Source organism: Dama dama, chromosome 19 (assembly GCF_033118175.1).
Source record: "Dama dama isolate Ldn47 chromosome 19, ASM3311817v1, whole genome shotgun sequence".
Classification (NCBI taxonomy): Eukaryota; Metazoa; Chordata; class Mammalia; order Artiodactyla; family Cervidae; genus Dama; species Dama dama.
This window is the reverse complement of record NC_083699.1, coordinates 49,574,455-49,597,906: the sequence shown is the minus strand read 5'-3', so window position 1 is coordinate 49,597,906 and position 23,452 is coordinate 49,574,455. Positions and strand designations below refer to the sequence as shown.

The 23,452-nt window shown below is 41.6% G+C and overlaps 1 protein-coding gene across 1 annotated transcript in view; it reads left to right on the top strand.

Moving 5' to 3' along the window:
* UMPS (uridine monophosphate synthetase) overlaps window positions 1-19,333 on the top strand; it is a 49,027-nt gene extending 29,694 nt beyond the window's left edge. The window contains exon 6 of the mRNA XM_061166980.1: window positions 18,804-19,333. Coding sequence (XP_061022963.1) covers window positions 18,804-18,973 — 170 coding nt within the window. The 3' untranslated portion in view covers window positions 18,974-19,333. The remainder of the gene's footprint in view (window positions 1-18,803) is intronic.
* The last annotated feature ends 4,119 nt before the right edge of the window (window positions 19,334-23,452 follow it).

The following is a 23,452-nucleotide window of genomic DNA, read 5'->3' as shown; positions in this document are numbered from 1 at the left end:
ATATTGACCTGTAAATTTATTTTTTGGTGGTGTACTTGTCTGGTTTTGGTATCCGTGTAATGGTGGCTTCATAAAACATCTTTGAGTGTTCCCTCCTCTTTAACCTTTTGGAAGAATTTGAGCAGGATCCGTGTAAGTTTTTCTTTATATGTTTGGTTGAATTCACCTGTAAAACCACATGGTCCTTAAGTTTTGTTTGTTGGGAGGTGCTTTTTTTTTTTTTTAAATTAAAGATTCTGTTTCACTTCTAGTACCTGTTCACATTATCTGTTTCTTCTTAATTCAGTTTTGAAGAGCTGTATATGTTTGTAGAAACTTTTCATTTCTTCTACATTGGCAAATTTGTTAGCATGGAGTTATTTATAATATTGTCCTACAGTTTTTGTATTCCTGCAGTATTGGTGGTTATTTCTACTTTTTTATTTCTTATTTGGGCTCTTTCCTTCTTAATAATCCAGGCCAGAGGTTTCTCAATTTTGTTTGACCAAGTCTTGGTTTCATTTATTTTATCTGTTGTTTTTTAATCTAGTTCATATTTTTCCTCTCAGATCTTTATTATTTCCTTCTGCTGACTTAGGCTTTGTTTGTTCTTTTTCTAATTCTTTTAAGTAGTAGGTTCTGCTGTTTGAGATTTTTCTTGTTTTTTGAGGAAGGCTTATATTGCTATGAACTTCCCTCTAAGAACCCCTTTTGCAGCATCCCACAGATTTTGAATGATTGTGTGTGAAGTCCATATAATTGTTTTTTTCTCATTTCTTCTGTGGTTGATTTTTGTTATTCATGCTGTGTAGTCAGAAAGATTCTTGAAATAATTTCTACCCTCTTTACCCACTTTAATTTGTTCAGGCGTTTTTTGTGTGTGCGCCCTGGTATGTGGTCAAGCCTAGACAATGTTGCATATGCACTTGAAAAGAATGTGTAATGTTCTGAAAATATCAGTTAAGGCTAACTATCCTGTTGTATCATTTAGGATCTCTGTTGCCTTATTGACTTTCTGTCTAGAAGATCTGACCATTGTTGTGAGTTTGGTGTTAAAGTCTCCTGTTAGTACTTATGCATTTAGGTGCTCCTATATTCAGTTCAGTTCAGTCGCTCAGTCGTGTCCGACTCTTTGCGACCCCATGAACTGCAGCACGCCAGGCCTCCCTGTCCATCACCAACTCCCAGAGTTTACCCAAACTCATGTCCATTGAGTCGGTGATGCCATCCAACCATCTCATCCTCTTGTCGTCCCCTTCTCCTCCCGTCCTCAATCTTTCACAGCATCAGGGCCTTTTCAGATGAGTCAGCTCTTCACATCAGGTGGCCAAAGTACTGGAGTTTCAGCTTCAACATCAGTCCTTCCAGTGAACATCCAGGACTGATCTCCTTTAAGAAGGACGGGTTGGATTTCCTTGCAGTCCAAGGGACTCTCAAGAGTCTTCTCCAACACCACAGTTCAAAAGCATCAATTCTTCAGCACTAAGCTTTCTTTATAGTCCAACTATCACATCCATACATGACTATTGGAAAAACCATAGCCTTGACTAAGACAGACCTTTGTTGGCAAAGTAATGTCTCTACTTTTTAATATGCTGTCTAGGTTGGTCATAACTTTCCTTCCAAGGAGTAACTGTCTTAATTTCATGGCTGCAGTCACCATCTGCAGTGATTTTGGAGCCCAAAAAAATAAAGCCAGCCACTGTTTCCACTGTTTCCCCATCTATTTGCCATGAAGTGATGGGACCAAATGCCATGATCTTAGTTTTCTGAATGCTGATTTTAAGCCAACTTTTTCACTCTCCTCTTTCACTTTCATCAGGAGGCTCTCTAGTTCTTCTTCCCTTTCTGCCATAAGGGTGGTGTCATCTGCATATCTGAGGTTATTGATATTTCTCCTGGCAATCTTGATTCCAGCTTGTGCTTCCTCCAGCCCAGCGTTTCTCATGATGTACTCTGCATATAAATTAAATAAGCAGGGTGACAATATACAGCCTTGACGTACTCCTTTTCCTATTTGGAACCAGTCTGTTGTTCCATGTCCAGTTCTAACTGTTGCTTCCTGATCTGCATACAGTTTCTCAAGAGGCAGGTCAGGTGGTCTGATATTCCCATCTCTTTCAGAATTTTCCACAATTTGTGGTGATCCACACAGTCAAAGGCTTTGGCATAGTCAGTAAAGCAGAAGTAGATGTTTTTCTGGAACTCTCTTGCTTTTTCAATGATCCAGCGGATGTTGGCAATTTGATCTCTGGTTCCTCTGCCTTTTCTAAAACCAGCTTGAACATCTGGAAGTTCATGGTTCATGTATTGCTAAAGCCTGGCTTGGAGAATTTTGAGTATTACTTTACTAGCGTGTGAGATGAGTGCAATTGTGTGGTAGTTTGAGCATTCTTTAGGATTGGAATGAAAACTGACCTTTTCCAGTCCTGTGGCCACTGCTGAGTTTTCCAAATTTGCTGGCATATTGAGTGCAGCACTTTCACAGCATCATCTTTCAGGATTTGAAATAGCTCAACTGGAATTCTATCACCTCCACTAGCTTTGTTCTTAGTGATACTATTATTAGGTGCATGCATATATGTTGGCAAGAGTAAATATCATCTTCTTTTAGTGATTATCATTATATAGCATCCTTTATCTTCCTTTACAGACTTTGGTTTAAAGTCTGTTTTGTCTGACACAGGTATTGTGCTTTCTTGTCATTTCCGTTTTCAGGAAATATCTCTTCCTACTCAATCTATATGTGTCTTTTGCCCTAAAGTGGGTCTCCCGGAGGCAACATATTGTATGCTGTTTTTTTATCCAGTTTGCCACTCTGCATCTTTTGATTAGAGCAGTTAGCCCATTGACATTTAAGGTAATTACTTTTTTTTTTACTGGAGTATAACTTCTTTACAGTGTTAGTTTCTGCTGTACATCAGTGTGAATCAGCCATATATATACATATATCCCTTCCCTCTTAAGCCTCCCTCCCACCCCTCTTGATGCATCACAGAAGCAAGGTCATTATTCATAGGTGTATTTATTGCCATTTTGAACCTTGCTTTCTAGTTGATTCTGTATTTGCTTTCTCCCCTTTTTCCTTTTGCAGTTTGGTGATTTCCTTTTATTGTATGTTTGTGTTCTCTTTTATGAATCTGTTTTGTTTTTGACTTGTGCTTACCCTGTTTTTCAAGTATGTTAACCCCTTCATATATCTACTTACTTTAAACTGGTAATCATAGACTCAAACACATTCTGGAAAAAAAAAAAATCTACATTTTAATCTCCTCCCTCATTTTATGATTTTGATGTCCTCTTTTACATCTTCATGTTTATCCTTTTGCTGTTCATTGTGGTTATTGTAACCTTCACACAGAATTTTTTTTTTTAATCTGTATACCAGCTTTATTTAAGTGATTTACTTTTTGACTAATTTTCTTTTAATATAGCTTTTCTATTTAGGGAAGACCTTGCAGTATTTCTTTCATAGTAGGTTTAGTATTACTGTATTCTCTCAGTTTTTGCTTGTCTGAGAAATTCTTTATCTCTGCTTATATCTAAATGATAATGCTATTGACTAGAGTATTCTAGGTTATAGATTTTTCTCTTTCAGGACTTCGAATATATATTTTGCTACTCCCTTCTGGCCTGCAATGTTTCTGTAGAGAAATCAGCTGATTGTTTTTCCGTTACTGCCTTTAAAATACTAACTTTTGACATTTTAATTATGTCTTGGTGTAGCTCTGTTTGGGACCCTCTGTGCTTCCTATACCTGGATTTATTTCCTTCTTTAGTTTGGGAAGATTTCCGAAATACTTTAAAATATATTTTCAGTCCCCCTTTCTTCCCACCAGGAGGGTGTGGGAGCCTTTGGTCTTTCACAGTTCCCTCCAAGGGGTGCAAGGTCCTGCCCAGATTCTTTTTTTTTGGTCCTACCTGGTAATATGGAGATTCTTTTTGTCCTTCCAGAAGTGTGATGTCTTCTGCCAGCATTCTGTAGGTATTCTGTGAGACTTGTTCCATGTGTAGATGTATTTTTTGATGTATTTGTGGGAGGAGGCGAACTTTACATTCTTCCATCTGGATCACTCTGTTTTAAATGGGGACGAAATGGTGATCTGGAAATATTTTTCCTGAATTGATTATTGTATGAGAAACCTTTCTTATCACAAGTATGGGAGTTTATTCTATTCCACTTTCTGTCTCTTTCCTTAAGATTGGAACTGTGAACATCTGGTTCTCAGCAAAACTTTAAGATGAAAACAACTCTGCTTCATAGAGTATGGAGAATGTTTGTGTATGTGCTGCTATATTATGTTTCCACATCCAGAGTTGGGGCTTCCCAGGTGGTGCTAGTGGTAAAGAACCCACCTGCCAATGCCAGTGCAGGAAGCACAAGAAACATGGGTTCAGTCTCTCGGTCAGGAGGATTCCCCTGGAGAAGGGAATGGCAGCCCACTCCAGTATTCTTGCTGCGAGGAGCCTCGCAGGCTACAGTCCATGGCGAAACGAGAGTCTTACATGACTGAAGTGACTTGTGTATGTGCTGCTATGTTTCCACATCTAGAGTTACCCTTTTTACAACCCCATAGTGTATCCTAGTTACAATTGGGCCATAGTATGTTCAGTCATTCCACTGTGGATACATTTGAACTTTTTATAAACTTAACATTGTTGTACATATATATTGCTCGTGTAGGGTATTTGGAACACTTTTATTAGGCTAGAAACTCCTTGAGAATGAGATCTCTTTCTGAAGAATGCATATACTCTAGCACAGTACCACTGTGCATCATAAATGTTCTATAAATACACAAGTGTTGAAGGGATGGATAATACACTGTATAGGAGCAGATGCAAGAACTGGTGTTTCTGTGGATGGAATGATAATATTAAGAACATAATGAATGAGATTATAGATTTGGTAAAGCTTAGTTGCTTTTAAATCCTGAAATACTTTAACTGTTGGATACCTATTAACCTTGATAGAACTAATTATTTTTTATAAATAACACTTAAAATGAAAGACATCTTTTTCAGGGTTTTGCTTTCAATTAAGTACTTCAAATAAAAAACACTGCAGGTTAACCAAAGAAAAGTAGATGTTCCCCTGGGACTAGAGAATATTGAAGGTCTCTGCCAGTTCTCAAGTTTTACATTATAGGTTTTATATACTACAGAGTAGGCCTCAGCAGAATGACTTATCTATTTAAGACTTGATAATAGTTGCCTTGATTTAGGTCATACCAAAATGGTCTAGTGGTTTTCCCTACTTTCTTCAGTTTCAAGCTGAATTTGGCAATAAGGAGTTCATGATCTGAGCCACAGTCAGCTCCCGGTTGCGTTTTTGCTGACTCTATAGAGCTTCTCTATCTTTGGCTGCAAAGAATATGTCAGTCTGATTTTGGTATTGACCATCTGGTGATGTCAATATGTAGCATCTTCTCTTGTGTTGTTGGAAGAGGGTGTTTGCTATGACCAGTGCAAAACTCTATTAGCCTTTGCCCTGCTTCATTCTGTACTCCAAGGCCAAATTTGCCTGTTATTCCAGGTACTTCTTGACTTCCTACTTTTGCATTCCAGTCCCCTATAATGAAAAGGACATCTTTTTGGGGTTTTAGTTCTAGAAGGTCTTGTAGGTCTTCATAGAAGACCATTCAACTTCAGCTTCTTTAGCATTACTGGTCGGTGCAAAGACTAGGATTACCGTGATATTGAATTGCCTTGGAAATGAACAGAGATCATTCTATCGCTTTTGAGATTATACCCAAGTATTGCACTTCTGACTCTTTTGTTGACTACGATGGCTATTCCATTTCTTCTAAGGGATTATTGACCACAGTAGTAGATATGATGGTCATCTGAGTTAAATTCATCCATTCCAGTCCATTTCCTAGAATGTCAGCATTCACTCTTGCCATCTCCCGTTTGACCTCTTCCAATTTGCCTTGATTCATGGACCTAACATTCCAGGTTCCTATGCAATATTGCTCTTTACAGCAGCAGACTTTACTTCCACTACCAGTCACATCCACAACTGGGTGTTGTTTTTGCTTTGCTCTGTCTCTTCACTCTTTCTGGAATTATTTCTCCACTGATCTCTGGTAGCATATGGGCACCTACCAACCTGGGGAGTTCATCTTTTTGCCTTTTCATATTCTTCATGGGGTTCTCGGGGCAAGAATACTGAAGTGGTTTGCCATTCCGTTCTCCAGTGGACCATGTTTTGTCAGAACTCTCCACCATGACCCGTCCATCTTGGGTGGCCCCACATGGCATGGCTCATAGTTTCATTGAGTTAGACAAGGCTGTGGTCCATGTGATCAGATTGGTTAGTTTTCTGTGTTCTGTGATTGTGGTTTTCAGTCTTGTCTTCCCTCTGATGGAAAAGGATAAGCTTCCTGATGGGAGAGACTGACTGAGGGGAAAATTGGATCTTGTTCTGATGGGCAGGGCCATGTTCCCTCCCTGTTATTTGACCCAAGGCCAAACTATGGTGGAGGTAATGAAGATAATGGTGACCTTCTTCAAAAGGTCCCATGGCACTGCTACACTCAGTGCCCCCAAGCCTGCAGCAGGCCATCACTGGCCCACGCCTCCAGCGGAGACTCCTGGACACTTACGGGCAAGTCTGGGTCAGTCTCTTGTGGGGTCACTGCTCCTTTCTCCTGGTGCACACAAGGTTCTGTTTGTGCCCACCAAGAGTTTGCTTCCCAGTCCTGTGTAAGTTCTGGCGGCTCTATGGTGAGGTTAATGGCGACCTCCTTCAGGAGGGCTTATGCCATACCCAAGGCTGCTGTCCGCAGAGCCCCTGTGGCAGGCCACTGCTGACCCGCACCTCCTCAGGAGACACTCAAACACAGTCTGTCTCAGTCTCTGGGTCCTGGTGCGCACAAGGTATGTTTGAGCCCTCTGAGCGTCTCTGGCGGGTATGGGGTTTGATTCGCCCTCCTACCGTCTTGCTGGGGCTTCTCCTTTGCCCTTGGACATGGGGTATCTCCTCAAAGTCACTCCAGTGCCTACCATCTTGCTGGAATAGCTGTGGAAACAATAGAAGCTAAAGGAGAAAAGGAGGGATATACCTATCTGAATGCAGAGTTCCAAAGAATAGCAAGGAGAGATAAGAAAGCCTTCCTCAGTGAACAGTGCAAAAACATAGAGGAAAACAATAGAATGGGAAAGACTAGAGATCTCTTCAAGAAAATTAGAGATACTAAGGGAACATTTCATGCAAAGATGGGCATAGTAAAGGACAGAAATGGTATGGACCTAACAGAAGCAGAAGATATTAAGAGGTGGCAAGAATACACAGAACTGTACAAAAGAGATCTTCACGATGGTGTGATCACTCACCTAGAGCCAGACATCCTGGAATGGGAAGTCAAGTGGGCCTTAGGAAGCATCACTATGAACAAAGCTAGTGGAGGTGATAGAATTCCAGTTGAGCTATTTTAAATCCTGAAAGATGATGCTGTGAAAGTGCTGCACTCAATATGCCAGCAAATTTGGAAAACTCAGCAGTGGCCACAGGACTGGAAAAGCTCAGTTTTCATTCCAATCCTAAAGAATGCTCAAACTACCGCACAGTTGCACTCATCTCACACGCTAGTAAAGTAATACTCAAAATTCTCCAAGCCTGGCTTCAACAGTACATGAACTGTGAACTTCCAGATGTTTAAGCTGGATTTAGAAAAGGCAGAGGAACCAGAGATCAAATTGCCAACATCCGCTGGATCATCGAAAAAGCAAGAGAGTTCCAGAAAAACATCTGCTTTATTGACTATGCCAAAACCTTTGACTGTGTGGATCACCACTAACTGTGGAAAATTCTGAAAGAGATGGGAATATCAGACCACCTGACCTGCCTCCTGAGAAATCCGTATGCAAGTCAAGAAGCAACAGTTAGAACTGGACATGGAACAACAGACTGGTTCCAAATAGGAAAAGGAGTGTACGTCAAGGCTGTATATTGTCACCCTGCTTATTTAATTTATATGCAGAGTACATCATGAGAAATGCTGGGCTGGAGGAAGCACAAGCTGGAATCAAGATTGCCAGGAGAAATATCAATAACCTCAGATATGCAGATAACACCACCCTTATGGCAGAAAGGGAAGAAGAACTAGAGACCCTCTTGATGAAAGTGAAAGAGGAGAGTGAAAAAATTGGCTTAAAACTCAGCATTCAGAAAACTAAGATCATGGCATTTGGTCTCATCACTTCATGGCAAATAGATGGGGAAACAGACTTTTATCTGCAGTAATTTTTGAGCCCCCCAAATTAGTGACTGCAGCCATGAAATTAAAAGACGCTTATTCCTTGGAAGGAAAGTTATGACCAACCTAGACAGCATATTAAAAAGCAGAGACATTACTTTGCCAGCAAAGGTCCATCTAGTCAAAGCTATGGTTTTTCCAGTAGTCATGTATGGATGTGAGAGTTTTGGACCATAAAGAAAGCTGAGCAACGAAGAATTGATGCTTTGAACTTTGGTGTTGGAAAGGACTCTTGAGAGTCCCTTTGCTGCAAGGAAAGTGTCCATCCTAAAGAAAATCAGTCCTGGATATTCATTGGAAGGACTGATGCGAAGAACTGACTCATTGGAAAAGATCCTGATGCTGGGAAAGATTGAAGGCGGGAGGAGAAGGGGACGACAGAGAATGAGATGGTTGGGTGGCATCACCGACTTAATGGACAGAATTTGAGCAAATTCCAAGAGTTGGTGATGGACAGGGAGGCCTTGCATGCTGCAGTCCCTGGGGTCTCAAAGAGTCGGACACAACTGAGTGAAGAGTTGCTCTAGTAACTTGATGGACTTCTCAGGTGGGTGAGTGGTAATGAATTCACCTGGCAAGCACGTCAATCCCTAGGTCAGGAAGATTCCCCTGGAGAAGGAAATGGCCACCTGCACCAGTATTCTTGCCTGGGAAATCCCATGGACAGAGGAGCCTGGAGGACTGCAGTCCAGCCAGTGGCAGAAGAGGTGGACACAATTTAGCAACTAGATAAGAAAGTACTTGACAATTTTTAAGCTATATTTGTGCTGAACATCTTATGAGTTGGTTGGATTTGGATTCCTAGCCCTTCCAATATCTTTAGACAAATCACTTCCCTTGTTTAGGTCTCATTTTCTTGATCTGTAAAATGTGGATAACAACTCTGAACCTCAGTTGTTGAGAGTCTTAAATGAGATAATGTGTGTAAAGCACTTAGCACAATGTCTTGGCATAGAGTACTCGGCTTGTTAATTAGTAATATTTATTGGAAGCTGCCATAGTTTTTTGAGTAGATAGTACAGTTAGGATGTGAGATTTTTAAAGCGTCTTGGATTTGAAAGATAATGATATGCCACTTATCAGAAGGCTTCTGGAACAGCAGAATTTAAAAGGAAGGAAAAAATGGGGTTCTGGTTCAAGATGGCAATGTAGGCTAATCCTGAGCCAACCTCCTCCCAGACATGCTGAGTCTGTAGCTACCTGTGTAACAGTTTCCTCTTGATAAAACATAAGAGCTGGCTGAGCATTGTACATTAAGCAAACAAGAAAAACCATCTTGATATTGGGTCTTCACTGCTGGTATGAGACCCAGATTCAAAGTGGAACTCAAAACCCAGAGCTTTTCCTGAGGAGCAAAGGGTTTGAACTACACATCAGGCATCCCAACTTTTAAAAAACTTGAACCTGAGAGATGAGCCCCAATAACATCTAGCTCTGAAACCCAACTGGGCTCATCTCCACAAGACTCACAAGACTAGTGATCTGAGACTCACCTGGCTCAGGGCCCAACTCAGAGGCAGCCCATCCTCAGACTTGAAGTAAAGGCTCATTGCTAATATTTAAGAGTAGATCTAAGGGGTTGGCATCTAATTTAACACATACCTCCAAGAGCTTGTGGGAATTCCCTCCAGGGATGGAGACCAGTGGGCACCATCTTCACACTATTCCTTTGCTGAACTGCTGATGAACACCATTATCTCCTGGAAGGAGCGCTTGCTTACATGTGTGTCTGATCCCCTGATTTTTGCAGCTGCTGCCCAAGGAACACCCCTTGATTACTGGGCTCTGAAGGTCAGGAGATCTTATGTTTGGTCCCATGATAATAACAGCTGTAGTGACAGTACTTGGCACCCCCCAACATTGCACAGACAGCACCCGCAAAGAGGGTGTGTGAGAGAGGCCTGTTTGCTTGTCCAGGGGCTTTGGCCTGTGGGGCAGATATGTAGTGGCCCTGTGGAAGTCTCTCAAGGAAAAGAGGCTGTGGACACAGTCATTGTGCTGTCTCTCTGCCATATTCCATCTCATTGTTATCTCCCAAAAAGGAACTACACCCCTGATTGGGACCCTGGTTTTTACAGCTTCCACTGAGGGACACATTTGCATGGGCTGGCTCTTGTGACCAGTGAGGGTTACCCTTGCAGGTTTCACTGAACTCTTATCAACAGAGAGTGAGTTCTTAAATAACCACCGCCTCCAGGGCACAGCAAGAGGCAGCAGACCCAGGAGCTCAGCCTTTGTGTTAAAGAGGGTGTTTTCAGGTCAGCAAAATTTGGTGGACACCATCTTTGTGCTCTCCTTGTGCCTCATCACAGCTGTTATCACCTAATAAAGAACTTATCTGGGGCCAGCAGGACTTAATGCATGCAGTCCCCGCAGGATTATGTATCTGCATACTTCAAAAGATTTTGTCAGGGGTGGAGACAAAGTGGTAAAGTAGAAGGACTTGAGCTCACCTCTCATGAAAACACCAGAATTACAACTAACTGCTGAACAGCCATCAACAACAAAAAGACTTGAACCTACCAAAAAAGATATTCTACACCCAAAGATAAAGAAGGAGCCACAAATAGACTGTAGGAGGGGTGCTTATACCTTATAATTAAATCTCATACCTGCCAGGTTGGTGACCCACAGATTGAAAAATAATTATATTGCAGAGGTTTTCCCATAGGAGTGAGTTCTGACCCCCACATGACGCTTCCCAGCCTCCTTTTCCTGATGCTAGACAAGGAGCCCCCAAAGCATTTGGCTATGAATGGGGGCACAAACTGACACAAATGTTTAGTAAAGAGCTGGAGGACTTCTCTGGTGGTCCAGTGGTTTTGATTCTGAACTTCCACTGCAGGGGTCAGTGGGCTTGAATACAGCAGCTCCATAAGATTGGGGAAACAGAAACTCCACTCTTGGGGGGCACACACAAGGTTTTACATGCACTTGGACCCAGAGGAAAGCAATGACTCCATAAGAGCCTGGGACAGACCTACGTGTGGATCTCTGAGGGTCCCTGGGAGAAGGTGCAGGTTGGCTGTGGCTCACTGTGGGGGCAAGTGAAACTAGTGGCCAAGTTTCCAGGAAATATTAATCAGTGTGAGCTCTCCCAGAGGTCACCATTTTGGCAAGGCCTGGCCCCAACAACAGCCTGTAGGCTCCAGTGCTGGGACGCCTCAGGCCAAACAACTTGTAGGTAGAGACTCACCCATCAGCAAACAGGCTGCTTAAAGTCCTGACTCCACAGCTACCTGTAAACGTACAGTGGGCAGGCACCCATCCCTCCCACGAGAAAACCTGCACAACCCCTGGAGCAACCTCACCCAACCACAGTATAGACACCAGAAGCAAGAACTACAGTCCTGCAGTCTGAAGAAAACAGACCACAAACACAGAAAATCAGACAAAATCAGATGGCTAAGAAATACATTCCAGACAAAGGAACAAAACCTAGGAACAACTAAGTGAAGTGAAGACAGGCAGTCTACTTCAAAAAGAATACAGAGTAATGATATCAAAGTGAAGATGATCCGATACCTCAAAAAGAATGGCGGCACAAACTGACACAAGACATGTTTAATAAAGAGCTAGGAGACTTCCCTGGTGGTCCAGTGATTTAGATTCTGTGCTTCCAATGCAGGGGCCATGGGTTCGATCCCTGGTTGGGGAATTAAGATGCATGGTATAGCCAAAAAGAGAAAAAAAGAAGCTTTTAAGAACAAAGAGATGAAAAATACATAGAAATCAGTAGCAGATAAATGAGGCAATAGAACAAATGAACAAACTGAAAAATTAGTGGAAATCATTGCTGTAGAAGAGAAGAAAGAAAAATGAAGAGATACGAGGACCGAGACCTCTGGAACAATATTAAATGCACCAACATTCACATTATAGTGGTCCCAGAGGAAGAAAGAGAAAGGACCTTAGAAAACATTTTAAGAGAGAATGTCCAAAAACTTTCTCAAAATGGGAAAGGAGATACTCAAGTCCAGGAAGCACAGAGCCCCATACAGGATAATGCCAAGGAGGAACCCACTGAGACATTAATCAAACTAAAGAGAAAGAGAAAATATTAAAAGCAACAAATAGCATAAAAGGGAATCCCCATAAGGTTATCAGCTGACTTTTCAGCAGAAATTCTGCAGGCCAGAAGGGAGTGGCATGATACATTTAAAATGATGAAAGATTAAAAACCTACAACCAAGAATACACAGAAAGACACTTATTCACATTAGAGAAATCAAAAGCTTTGCAGTATTCAGCACCATCAAAACAGCTTTACAACAAATGCTAAAGGAACTTCTCTAGATGGAAAAGAAAAGGCCCCAACTAGAAATAAGAAAATTATGAGTGGGAAAACTCACCAATAAAGGCATACATAAAGATAGGAAATCATCTATATACAAATCTGATATCAAAACCAGCAATCATGAAAAGAGTACAAATGTAAGATATTAGAAATGCATTTGAAATTGAGGCTAACAATTTAAAACAATTTTGTGTGTGTGTGTGTGTATGTATATATATATATATATAGAGAGAGAGAGAGAGAGAGAGCTATATAAAACCTCATGTTAATGGCAAACCAAAAATCTACAGTAGATACACACACACACAAAAAGGAATCCAAACACAACACTAAAGATAGTCATCAAATCACAAAAGAAGAAGGCCTGCGAACAAAAACAAATCCAAAGCAATTAACAAAATGGCAGTGTGAACATACATATCAATAATTAAAGTGTAAGTGTAAATGGATTAAATGCTCCAACCAGAAAACACAGACTGCTTGAATTGATACGAAAGAAAATAGAAGTTACTACAGACACCACAGAAATTCAAAGGATCATGAGAGACTGCTACAAGCAATTATATGCCAATGAAATGGACACTCTAGAAGAAATGGACACATTTTTAGAAAGGTACAAGCTCCCAGGACTGAACAAGTAAGAAATAGAAAATATGAAAGACCAATCACAAGTACTAAAATTAAAGCTGAGTAAAAAAAACTCCCAACAAAATTCCATGATCAGATGGCTTGGCTGCATAGTTGAGTTCTATCAAATTTAGAAAAAGTTACCTGTCCTTCTGAAACTATTCCAAAAACCTGCAGAGGAAGGAACACTCCCAAATTCATTTTGTCAGGCTGCCAATCACCCTGATATCAAAATCAAAGATACCACAAAAAAGTAAGATTACAGGTCAGTATCCCAATGAATATAGGCACAAAAATCTTTAACAAAATACTAGCAAACTGAACCCAACCATACATTAAAAGGATCATATACCACAATCAAGTGGGATTTATTCGAGGGATGCAAGGGTTTTTCAGTATCCACAAATCAATCAGTGTAATATAACACATCAACCAATTGAGAATAAAAACCATATTATCATCTCAATAGATGCAGAAAAAGCTTTTGACAAAATTCAACACCCATTTATGATGAAGACTCTAGAAAGTGGGCATAGAGGGAATCTACTTCCACATATTAAAGGCCATATATGACAAAATCACAGCAGTGAAAAGCTGAAATCATTTCCTGTAAGATAAGGAACAAGACAAGGATGTCTACTCTTGCCACTTTTATTCAACATAGATTTGAAAGTCCTAGCCATGGCAATCAGAGGATGTATCTAGGTGTTTAACTGAAACCCCTTTCTCTCTGGGACACTGATAAGTCTTGGCACACCCTCAGTTACTGGGCGCTATTACAAATATAATAGGCTGCTTTGACAATCAGAAGATTTGAGAAACAACCAGGAGCTAGGGTAGGGTTGAATGCCAAGGTTCATCTCATACATGAGGCTATTCCTTCAAGACTGGGAGAGACAGTTGTTTCATCTAATGCATAGAAACCAATCCAGAGAAAAGCTGAATGAAGAAACAGACATGTGTTCCAAATGAAAGAACAAGATAAAAGCCTCAGGGGAAAAAACCTTAATGAAAATGGAGATAAGTGATTTTCCTAATAATGAGTTCAAAGTAATGGTCATAAAGATGCTCCCCGAACTCAACCTCAAGAGAGGTGGAAAATACTAGTCACTGAGCTGAGGAATACAGTAACATAATTGAAAAATACATTAGAGTGGTTCAGTAGTAGACTAGGTGAAGCAAAGGAACTTGAGGGAAACGCAGTGGAACTTACCCAATCAGGACAGAAACCAAAAAAAGAAAAAAGTAAAGATAGCTTAAAAGACTTATGGGATGCATCAAGCAGACTGACATTCTCATTATAGGAGTCCCAAGAAGAAAAGATAGAGAAAAGGCTAGAAACTTACTTGATGAAATAACGGCTGAAAACTTCCCTATTCGAGGGAAGGAAATGGACATCCAGATGCAGAAAGCCCAGAGTGTTCCAGATGAGATGAGCCCAAAGAGACCCACATCAAGACATGTTATAATTAAAAACACCAAAAGCTAAAAGATATGGAGAGAATCTTATAAGCAGCAAGAGAAAAAGTTCTTATATACAAGTGACCCCTCCATGAGACTATCAGCAGATTTTTCTGCAGAAACTTTGCAGATCAGAAAGCAGTGGCATAATATAGCGGAAGTGTGAAGAAAAAAACTTGTAAGAAAGAGCTCTACCCAGCAGAGTTATTCAGAATTGAAGAGTTTTACAGATTAGCAAGTCTAAATGAGTTCAAGCATTGCTACACTGGCTTTACAAGAAATGTTAAAAGGACTTCTTTAGGCTGAAAAGAAAGGGTGCTAATTAGTACAGGAAAACTTAGGAAAGAATAAGTTTCACTGAAAAAGCAAATATATAGGCAAGGTAGTGAGTGGATCAACCCAGAGAAGGCACTGGTACCCCATTCCAGTACTCTTGCCTGGAAAATCCCATGGACGGAGGAGCCTGGTAGGCTGCAGTCCACGGGCTCGCTAAGAATCAGACACGACTGAGCAACTTCACTTTCACTCTTCACTTTCATGCGTTGGAGAAGGAAATGGCAACCCACTCCAGTGTTTCTGCCTGGAGAATCCCAGGGATGGGGGAGCCTGGTGGGCTGCCGTCTATGGGGTTGCACAGAGTTGGACACAACTGAAGTGACTTAGCAGCAGCAGCAGTGGATCAACCACTTAAAAGTTGGAGGCAAAAGTAGTGAAAATAATTACAACTATAGAATTAATTAAAGAACATATAAGACAAAAAATGTAAAATATGGCATCAAAAACATAAAACTTTGTGGAGGGAATGAACATGTAGAGATTTAGAATGCAGTCAAACTTAAGTTATCGACTGAAAATAGAATATATAAACCACATGGAAAGCACAGTCCTATAGCAGATAAGCAGAAGATGAAGAGAAAGGAATCTAAGCATACCACTAAAGAAACTCATGTGCAAGTGGAAGAAAACAACAGAAGGAAGAATAGAGACTCAATAGATGCAGAAAAAGTATTTGACAAAATTCAACATCCATTTATGAGAAAGACTCTTAACAAAGTGGCTATAGAGAGAACTTACCTCAACATAATTAAGACCACAGCCAACATCATACCAAAAAAGGTGAAAGGTTTTCCTCTAAAATCAAAAACACAACAGTAATGCCAACTTTTGCCACTTTTATTCAAGTTAATTTTGGAGATCCTAGCCAGAGAAGTCAAGAAAAAGTATAACAAAAAGTATGCGAATTGTAATGGAAGTAGTAAAACTGTCACTATTTGTAGAAGACATATTACTATGTATAGGAAACCCTAGACTCAAAAAAACTGTTAGAACTAATACACAAACTCAGTTAAGTTACCGGATACAAGGTCAGAAATCTGTTGCATTTTTATACCCTAACAATCAGAAATTAAGAAAACAATCCCATTTACAATTGCATCAGAAAAAATACCTACAAGTAAATTTAACCAAGGAGGTGAAAGACCTGTACACTAAAAACCATAAGACAAATCATTTTTGAATGACAATGAGCACACACAAAGCAATGGAAAAGTATTTCATGCTCATATACTAGAAGAATCTTGTAAAGATGTCTGAATTACCCAAAGCAAACTATAGATTCAGTGTAATCCCTATTAACAGTCCAATAGCACTTTTCACAGAAATAGAACAGAATCCTAAAATTTCTTTGGAATCACAAAAGGCATCAAATAGCCAGAGCAGTCTGGAGAAAGAATAATAAAAACTGGAGGCATCATACTCCCTGATTTCAAATTATATTACAAAACATAAAAACAGACACCTAGATCAATGGAACAAAATAGCCCAGAAATTAACCCACACATATATGGTCAATTTTTGAAAAGAGCCAAGAATATACAATGGGGATAGGACAGCCTCTTCAATATAGTGGTGTTGGGAAAACTGGTTAGCCACATGCAAAAGAATGAAACTGGACCACTATCTTATACCATAAACAAAGCTTAATTCAAAATGGATTAAAGCCATAAATGTAAAATCTGAAACCGTAAAGTTACTAGAATAAAACATATGTGGTAATCATTGCTACATCAGTCTTCTCAATGATTTTTTAAAAATCAGACTCCAAAACACAAAAGCAGAAATGAACAAGTGGGACTTCATCAAACTTAAAAGCTTCCACACAGCAAAGGAAACCAGCAAAATAAAAAGGCAACTTACAGAATGATTGTTTCCCTGGTGGCTCATACAGTAAAAGAGTTTGCCTGCAGTGCAAGAGACCTGGGTTTGATCCCTAGGTTGGGAAGATCCTCTGGAGAAGGAAATGGCAATCCACTCCGTATTCTTGCCTGGAGAATCCCGTGGACAGAGGAGCCTGGCAGGCTATAGTCCTTGGGGTCACAAAGAGTTGGATACAACTGAGCAACTAACACTTTCACTTACTGAATGATAGAACATATTTCCAAATCATGTCTGATAAGGGGTTAGTGTACAAATATAAAGAACTCATACAGCTCAATAAGAACAACAGAACAAGCAGATTAAAAAATTGGCAAAGGGGACTTCCCTGGTGGTCCAGTGGCCAAGACTGCATGCTCCCAAAGCAGGGGGCCCAGGTTTGATCCCTGGTCAAGGAACTAGATCTCACATGCCCCAACCAAGACCCAGCACAGCCAAATAAATAATAAGTAAATATTTTTTAAATTGGCAAAGGATCTGGACAGTTTTCAAAAAGAATACAAATGGCCCAAAAATGCATGAAAAGATACTCAGCATCACTAATCATCAGGAAAATGCAAAACAAAACCACAATGAGATACCACCTTCCACTTGTTAGAATGACTACCATCAAAGCTTTTTCTCTATGATCAGAAACGAAACAAGGATGCCCACTATCACAAGAAATAACAAGTGTTGGTGAGGATGTGGAGAAAAGGGAACTCTTGTTCACTGTAATATGAGGATGTAAATTGGTGCAGCTCTTATGGAAAACAGTATGGAGGTTCCTCAAAAAATTAAAAATAGAACTACCATATGATCCAGTAGCTCCACTTCTGGGTATTTATCCAAAGAAAACAAAAACACTAACTCGAAGAAATATCTGCACCCCCATGTTCACAGCAATATTTACCACAGCCAAGATATGGAAACAGACTAAGTGCCCATTGATGGGTGAGCAGATGTAGTATATACACACAAAGGAATATGACGCAGCTATTTAAAAAAATGAAACCTTACGATTTGTGACAATATGGATGGATACCCTTGAGGGTACTATGCTAAGTGAAATAAGTCAGAGAAAAACAAATACTATATGATCGCTTATGTATGTCAGCTAAAAAACAAAGGAACAAGCTCATAGACAAAACAGATTGGTTGCTCCTAGAGTTGTAGGGTGGGATGGATGAAGGGAGTCAAAGGGTAGAGACTTAAAGTTACAGAGTAAGTCATGAGGATGTAATGTACAGCATGCCAAATTTGTTGCTATTTGAATGTTGCTAAGGCGAAAGTTGTAAATCTTGAAAGTTCTTATCACAAAAAAAAAAAATTCTGTGGTTATATAAGGTACCAGATGTTAACTAGACTTACTGTGATGATATATCCAAATACTGAGTGTTCAAATACATTCATAATGTATAATGTATCCAAATACTGAATCATGATGTACACCTGAAACTAATGTCGTGTGTCAGTTACACTTCAGTAAAAAAAAAAAAAATTCTTAAAAAAAAAAGCCAGAATTAAGAATTAGGATCTGTACATAATCTAAGCATTTGGTAGAGTTGCAGGGAAAGCTTCACGCATGTGGTTGTGGTCAGGCCAGATGCCTTACGAGGACTTTTCCAACAGCGTGGCACAGTGATTCTAAAATGTATATTAAATAGTCTTCAATTGTGAGGCAATTTTTGTTGCATTATATTTACTATTGAACCTTTTGAGGCTAAATAGTATTTTTTTGACACTGTTAAAGTGTAAATGCTCTAAACTTATACATCAAAAACAAATTGGTGAACCTGTTTCCACTGTGGAGGTCTCTGGTCAGTTTAAGAGTCTCTTCACCTGCCTTTATTCAGTTGCTATGTAGGAGGGGCATGGTGAACAAGAGCATATTCTTATTTAAATCAGGTTAGATACTTCTCAGAAAGGTGACGTGACAGATTTTTTTCATTTTCTGTATTAAACAGACTTCTGTGTGTTTGTAGGTGATAATCTCGGCCAGCAGTACCACAGCCCACAAGAAGTCATCGGCAAACGAGGCTCTGATATCATCATTGTGGGCCGGGGCATAATAGCATCAGCTAATCATCTGGAATCAGCCGAGATGTACAGAAAAGCTGCTTGGGAAGCTTACTTGAGTAGACTTGCTGTTTGAGCCTCTTGGATATGCTTTTGGGATGGCCCTGAAGACAGATACATGGACTCCTGAGATGCTACTGGCTTGAAACAATAAGCAGCCTTTAATCCTGCTTGGATTTTTCCATGGGTCCTGTGTGGAACTGGAGTTACCACGGTCTGCAAGAAATATTTAATGACTTATGATCATTGCACTGTCACTATAATCAGTTCAAGATTTCTTTTACTGAGACTGATGTTGGTTAGGCAATTAAACCCTATTCTGTTAGAATGTCACATTTGAGGACTGTGCCCCCCACCCTCTCCAGATCAGACCTTTTGATTCTTTTAACTGCCGTAAGACAAATTTTAGGTCATGAAGAGCCTAAAACTAGTACAACATTTCTGTGTCCTTTATTCTGTGTCTAATGTGGTACCCTAATAATAAGTATTAGCCATTCTGCCTAAAAGTAATAGTCCATGTGTCTAAATGGTGCTAGCTCCCAGCACTGCTGCTGCTCACTCACTGGAGAGGGCCTGCTGTGGGGGCAGGAGATGAGCCTCTGAAGCCATTATCTGGCTTTTCATTTCAACATGGAGAGAGGGCTTCTCTATTTCTTTATTACAAATGGAGCAGCTGCTTTTTCATTTATTTAAAAAGACAAGTGTCAAGAGGTCTGAGGTTTCACTTGGAAGTTTGTCGGAGGATCCCACATGATTGTCCCAAAGAGCATTGCTAGAGAGGGATGTCAGCCTTCAGATTCAGAAACAGACAGAAAGGAGCCCAGCAACAGAGTTGAAGTTGTAGTGACGACTACCTTGGGTCACCACGGTGGTAGGGCTGGGCGCGTCCACCTTTCTTCACACATGCGGCAGTTAGGCAGCCCTCTTATTCTGGCCACAACTGCACTTTTTCTTAGAAATTCTCAGTTTCTGGATGATCCCTGTCCTCCAAAGAAATTGGTCTGTTCAGGAAGCATCTTAGAGGGGAGTGAAGGATGTGGGCTCTGATGATCATTTTGAAATGGCCCCATTACACATTTAAGGTTTATCTTAGAGTCCACACTTAATTGCCTCTGCCCTAAAGTCCAGCTCAGCTTCGGGTCCCAGTGCTGCAGCTACAGAGAAGTCCTCTCTGAGAAAGGGAAATGATCACAGAATAAGGTTGGAAGCAAATGGAAGAGGCGTGACCTCAGGGCTACTCTGGAGGAGCTAAAAGTTAGGCATTGTCTCTTGGTGACCTCAAGGCTGAGAGGCCTTTACAGAAATGTGCTGAGATTCTTGCACTTCAGCATGCATCAGAATCACGTAGAATCTCATTCAGTCAGATGCTGGCCCAGCTCCAGTGTTTCTGACTCTGGATAGTTCTAGGACAGGACATGGAAGTTTGCATTTCTAACAAGTTCTCAGGCAATGCTAATGCTGGTGCAGGGACCACACTTAGAGCATCACCACCCTGGTTTGTCACATTTTTATTCTGCAATAAGATGGTCTTGGGGTCTCCACCTCCTGCTGAGAAACCCACTCCTGCCATAAGCAGTTCTGGTACTAGAGTTCACTCGGGCCCCTTTTCAGGGGTGATGAAGGGAATTCAGGAGCATGAAAGAACCACCTGGGCCCCACCATCAGAGATTGTTTTAGCAGACAGGAGGTGGGGCCTGGAAATCTGCATTTGTAACAGGTACTTCAGGTGATTTTGATGTTTCTCAAGACTAAGCCCAGCACAGACATTCTGGAATCATAAAACTCTGAAGCACAAATTGACTAAGATAAGACAAAGAATTTGGCTGTCCAGAACCTATGAGGGGGCTATTCAGCCTAGAAGTATTTTAGAGGCATTTTTGATAGTTCAGTCCTTTTGTGGTCAAGGAGTATTGAAAACACTTGACAGTGGTGAAGACTGTGGGAACAGTCCTCACAGGGCACCCAGAACAACATCTAAGAGTAACGGGAGTGGAGGCTATGAGCACTGGCCTCTTCCTACACTCCAGGTGTTTAGTACAGCAACGGGCAGTGGATGTGTAGAGACGCAGGAGCCTCAGAACCCTGGTCCTCTCCTCAGTTTAGAGCTACAGGCGTACACACACTGTTCACAACCAACTTGTGAGCAACACAGGCCTGGGGCTCAGACCCAGCTCCCTCTCACTCACACTGAGGTGGATCGTCATCAGTCTCTGGAAGACGGGCACCAGAGGGTGAGGACAGCAGCCGGAGGACACGCAGCTCCCACTCACCTACTTCTGAACCTAATGCTGCTAGGTCCATGTAGGCAAGGCCCAGAAGCACCAGCACAGTCTGTCAGGATCCCGAGAGGAGAGGACAGGTACGGGGCATTGTCCCCCCGTGGGGGGAGGCTCAGGACTAGGACGCATGCTCGTGTGTGTGTGTGTACGTCAGCACCAACTGGATGGCCCTTGCTTGGGAGAAGCTGAGGTTTCTGACAGCCCACTCTGGTCACTGCAATGCTGGCCCCCAGATGGAGTCTGTGGGCCTCCGACCAACGATAGGTCTACTGCTACATGAGGGTCAAGTGCTGGCGGCGGGGTGGGGGGTGGGGGTGGTGCAAGGGGACGAAAGAATACCTGAAGAAATGCAGCAACCAGGGGAGGAAAGCAGAGAGAACCACCTGTCATAGGTGTAGCTCTAATAGCACAGGGATTTCACCTCCTCAGCTCAGTAACTGCATCTGGAGCAGGCCCAGCAAGTGCTTCTGAATGAATGTGAGCATTGGGCCTTCTGGGGAAGGGGGGCTGCCACAGAAAGCAGACCCACTGCAGGATAACAGGAACAGGATGACAGTTTGTGTGTGTTGGGGGGCCCTGGGAGGGGAGCGCTGAAATGAAGATTTCTGTTTTGATTTGAATGTGAACATTAGGTGGAAAAATTTCAAGATGGTATGATAATGTTGAGAACTACATCTGTGGGCAGGAAGATCAAGTGGAAGACATACCAAAATTCAAAACAAAGGGACAAAGAAATGGAAATAATGAGGGAGCAGATGAGAGGCTTAGAGAACAGAGTCATGAATATAAAGAGGAAAAGACAATGTAAGGACAGGAAATAATTATAGACATAATTGAAGAAACTTTCCACAGTTACAAAAAAATACTTGCGTCTGCGGAAGCGAAGGGCCCACTAAGTCCCAGGCGGGTGTTTGGACAAAGGTATACACATCCTGGCAATACGACTGAATCTCAAGGATGGAAAATTTTATAAGCACCTAGAGGAATAATCCCTTGCAAAGGGAAGGAATCCAACTGGGCTTGAGAAAGGCCCATCACAACCAGGAATCCTGAGGCCAGCCACATGATCCATCTAGCTGTGGCAGCCTGGCTGTGAGCATTCATGGTGCACCTCAGTGCTCTGATTCATGAAAAGGCTCTTTGGGGGAGGCTGGGAGTGCACAGGTTGGTGGGGGTGGGTGAGAAATCTGGCAATTTGGGACCAGTCAGCCTCTGATGCAGTGACTATATATATCCCAGCTCTAGAGGTCATCTAATTTGATCACCCCATTTCACAGATAAAGTTGAAGCCCACTGGAAAATGATTGGGCTTCCCTGGTGGCTCAGAAGGTAAAGAATCTGCCTGCAATGCAGGAGACCTGGGTTCAATCCCTGTGTTGGGAAGATCCCATGGAGAAGAAATGGCTACCCACTCCAAGGTTACAGAAGAGCTAAATACAGGCAGAGTAAGAATTAGAATCCCTGTCCTTACCCTTCAGTTTGGTAATTTTTTCTTACTTTCTGTAAAGTAGATATATTCAACTTTCCTCCCTTTTCTGTCAACATGCAGATATATACTATATATATAAGATTCTTCCATCATTTAACCTGGGCTTCCCTTGTGGCTCAGCTGGTTAAGAATCCACCTGCAATGTGGGAGACCTGGGTTCAATCCCTGGGTTGGGAAGATCCCCTGCAGAAGGGAAGGGCTACCCACTCCAGTATTCTGGCCTGGATAATTCTATGGACTATATAGTCCATGGGGTCGAAAAGAGTCAATTTATTGAACACGGAATGAACCCGATATACATCATCCCAGTCATTAAGGAACTTACTAAAGGTTCAAAGGTACTTCCATACCATCCTGAGACACACAGCTAGTCTTTCCTTCCACTGCGAAGGGCTGGGACCTGGGACCCTTTGCTGCAGTGCTACAGTATCTGCACCCAGACACAGCTCTCCTCGAGCAACAAAATACAAAGAAACCAAGAAACTGTATGGGGCTGAGCACATGTGCAGTTGGAGCAAATTATGGACAGAAGATACAAAGGGACCAAAAAACCCACCTGCCACTTTTGAAGAGCCTGGAGCAAAAAAGCGGGGGGTCAGGAGCTAAAGCAGGGAACTGCGCCTGGTCCCTGCACACAATGCCACCTAAGGGGTGGGCAAACCAGCCCGACCCCTGGACACACGGCTGCCCTCACCCCCCACCCCACCCCACCCCACCCGGAAGCAAGCAAGCCAGAGAGCCTGTTGATTGTTCTTACTTGCCCCTGCTGCAGCAGGTACCTCAACAA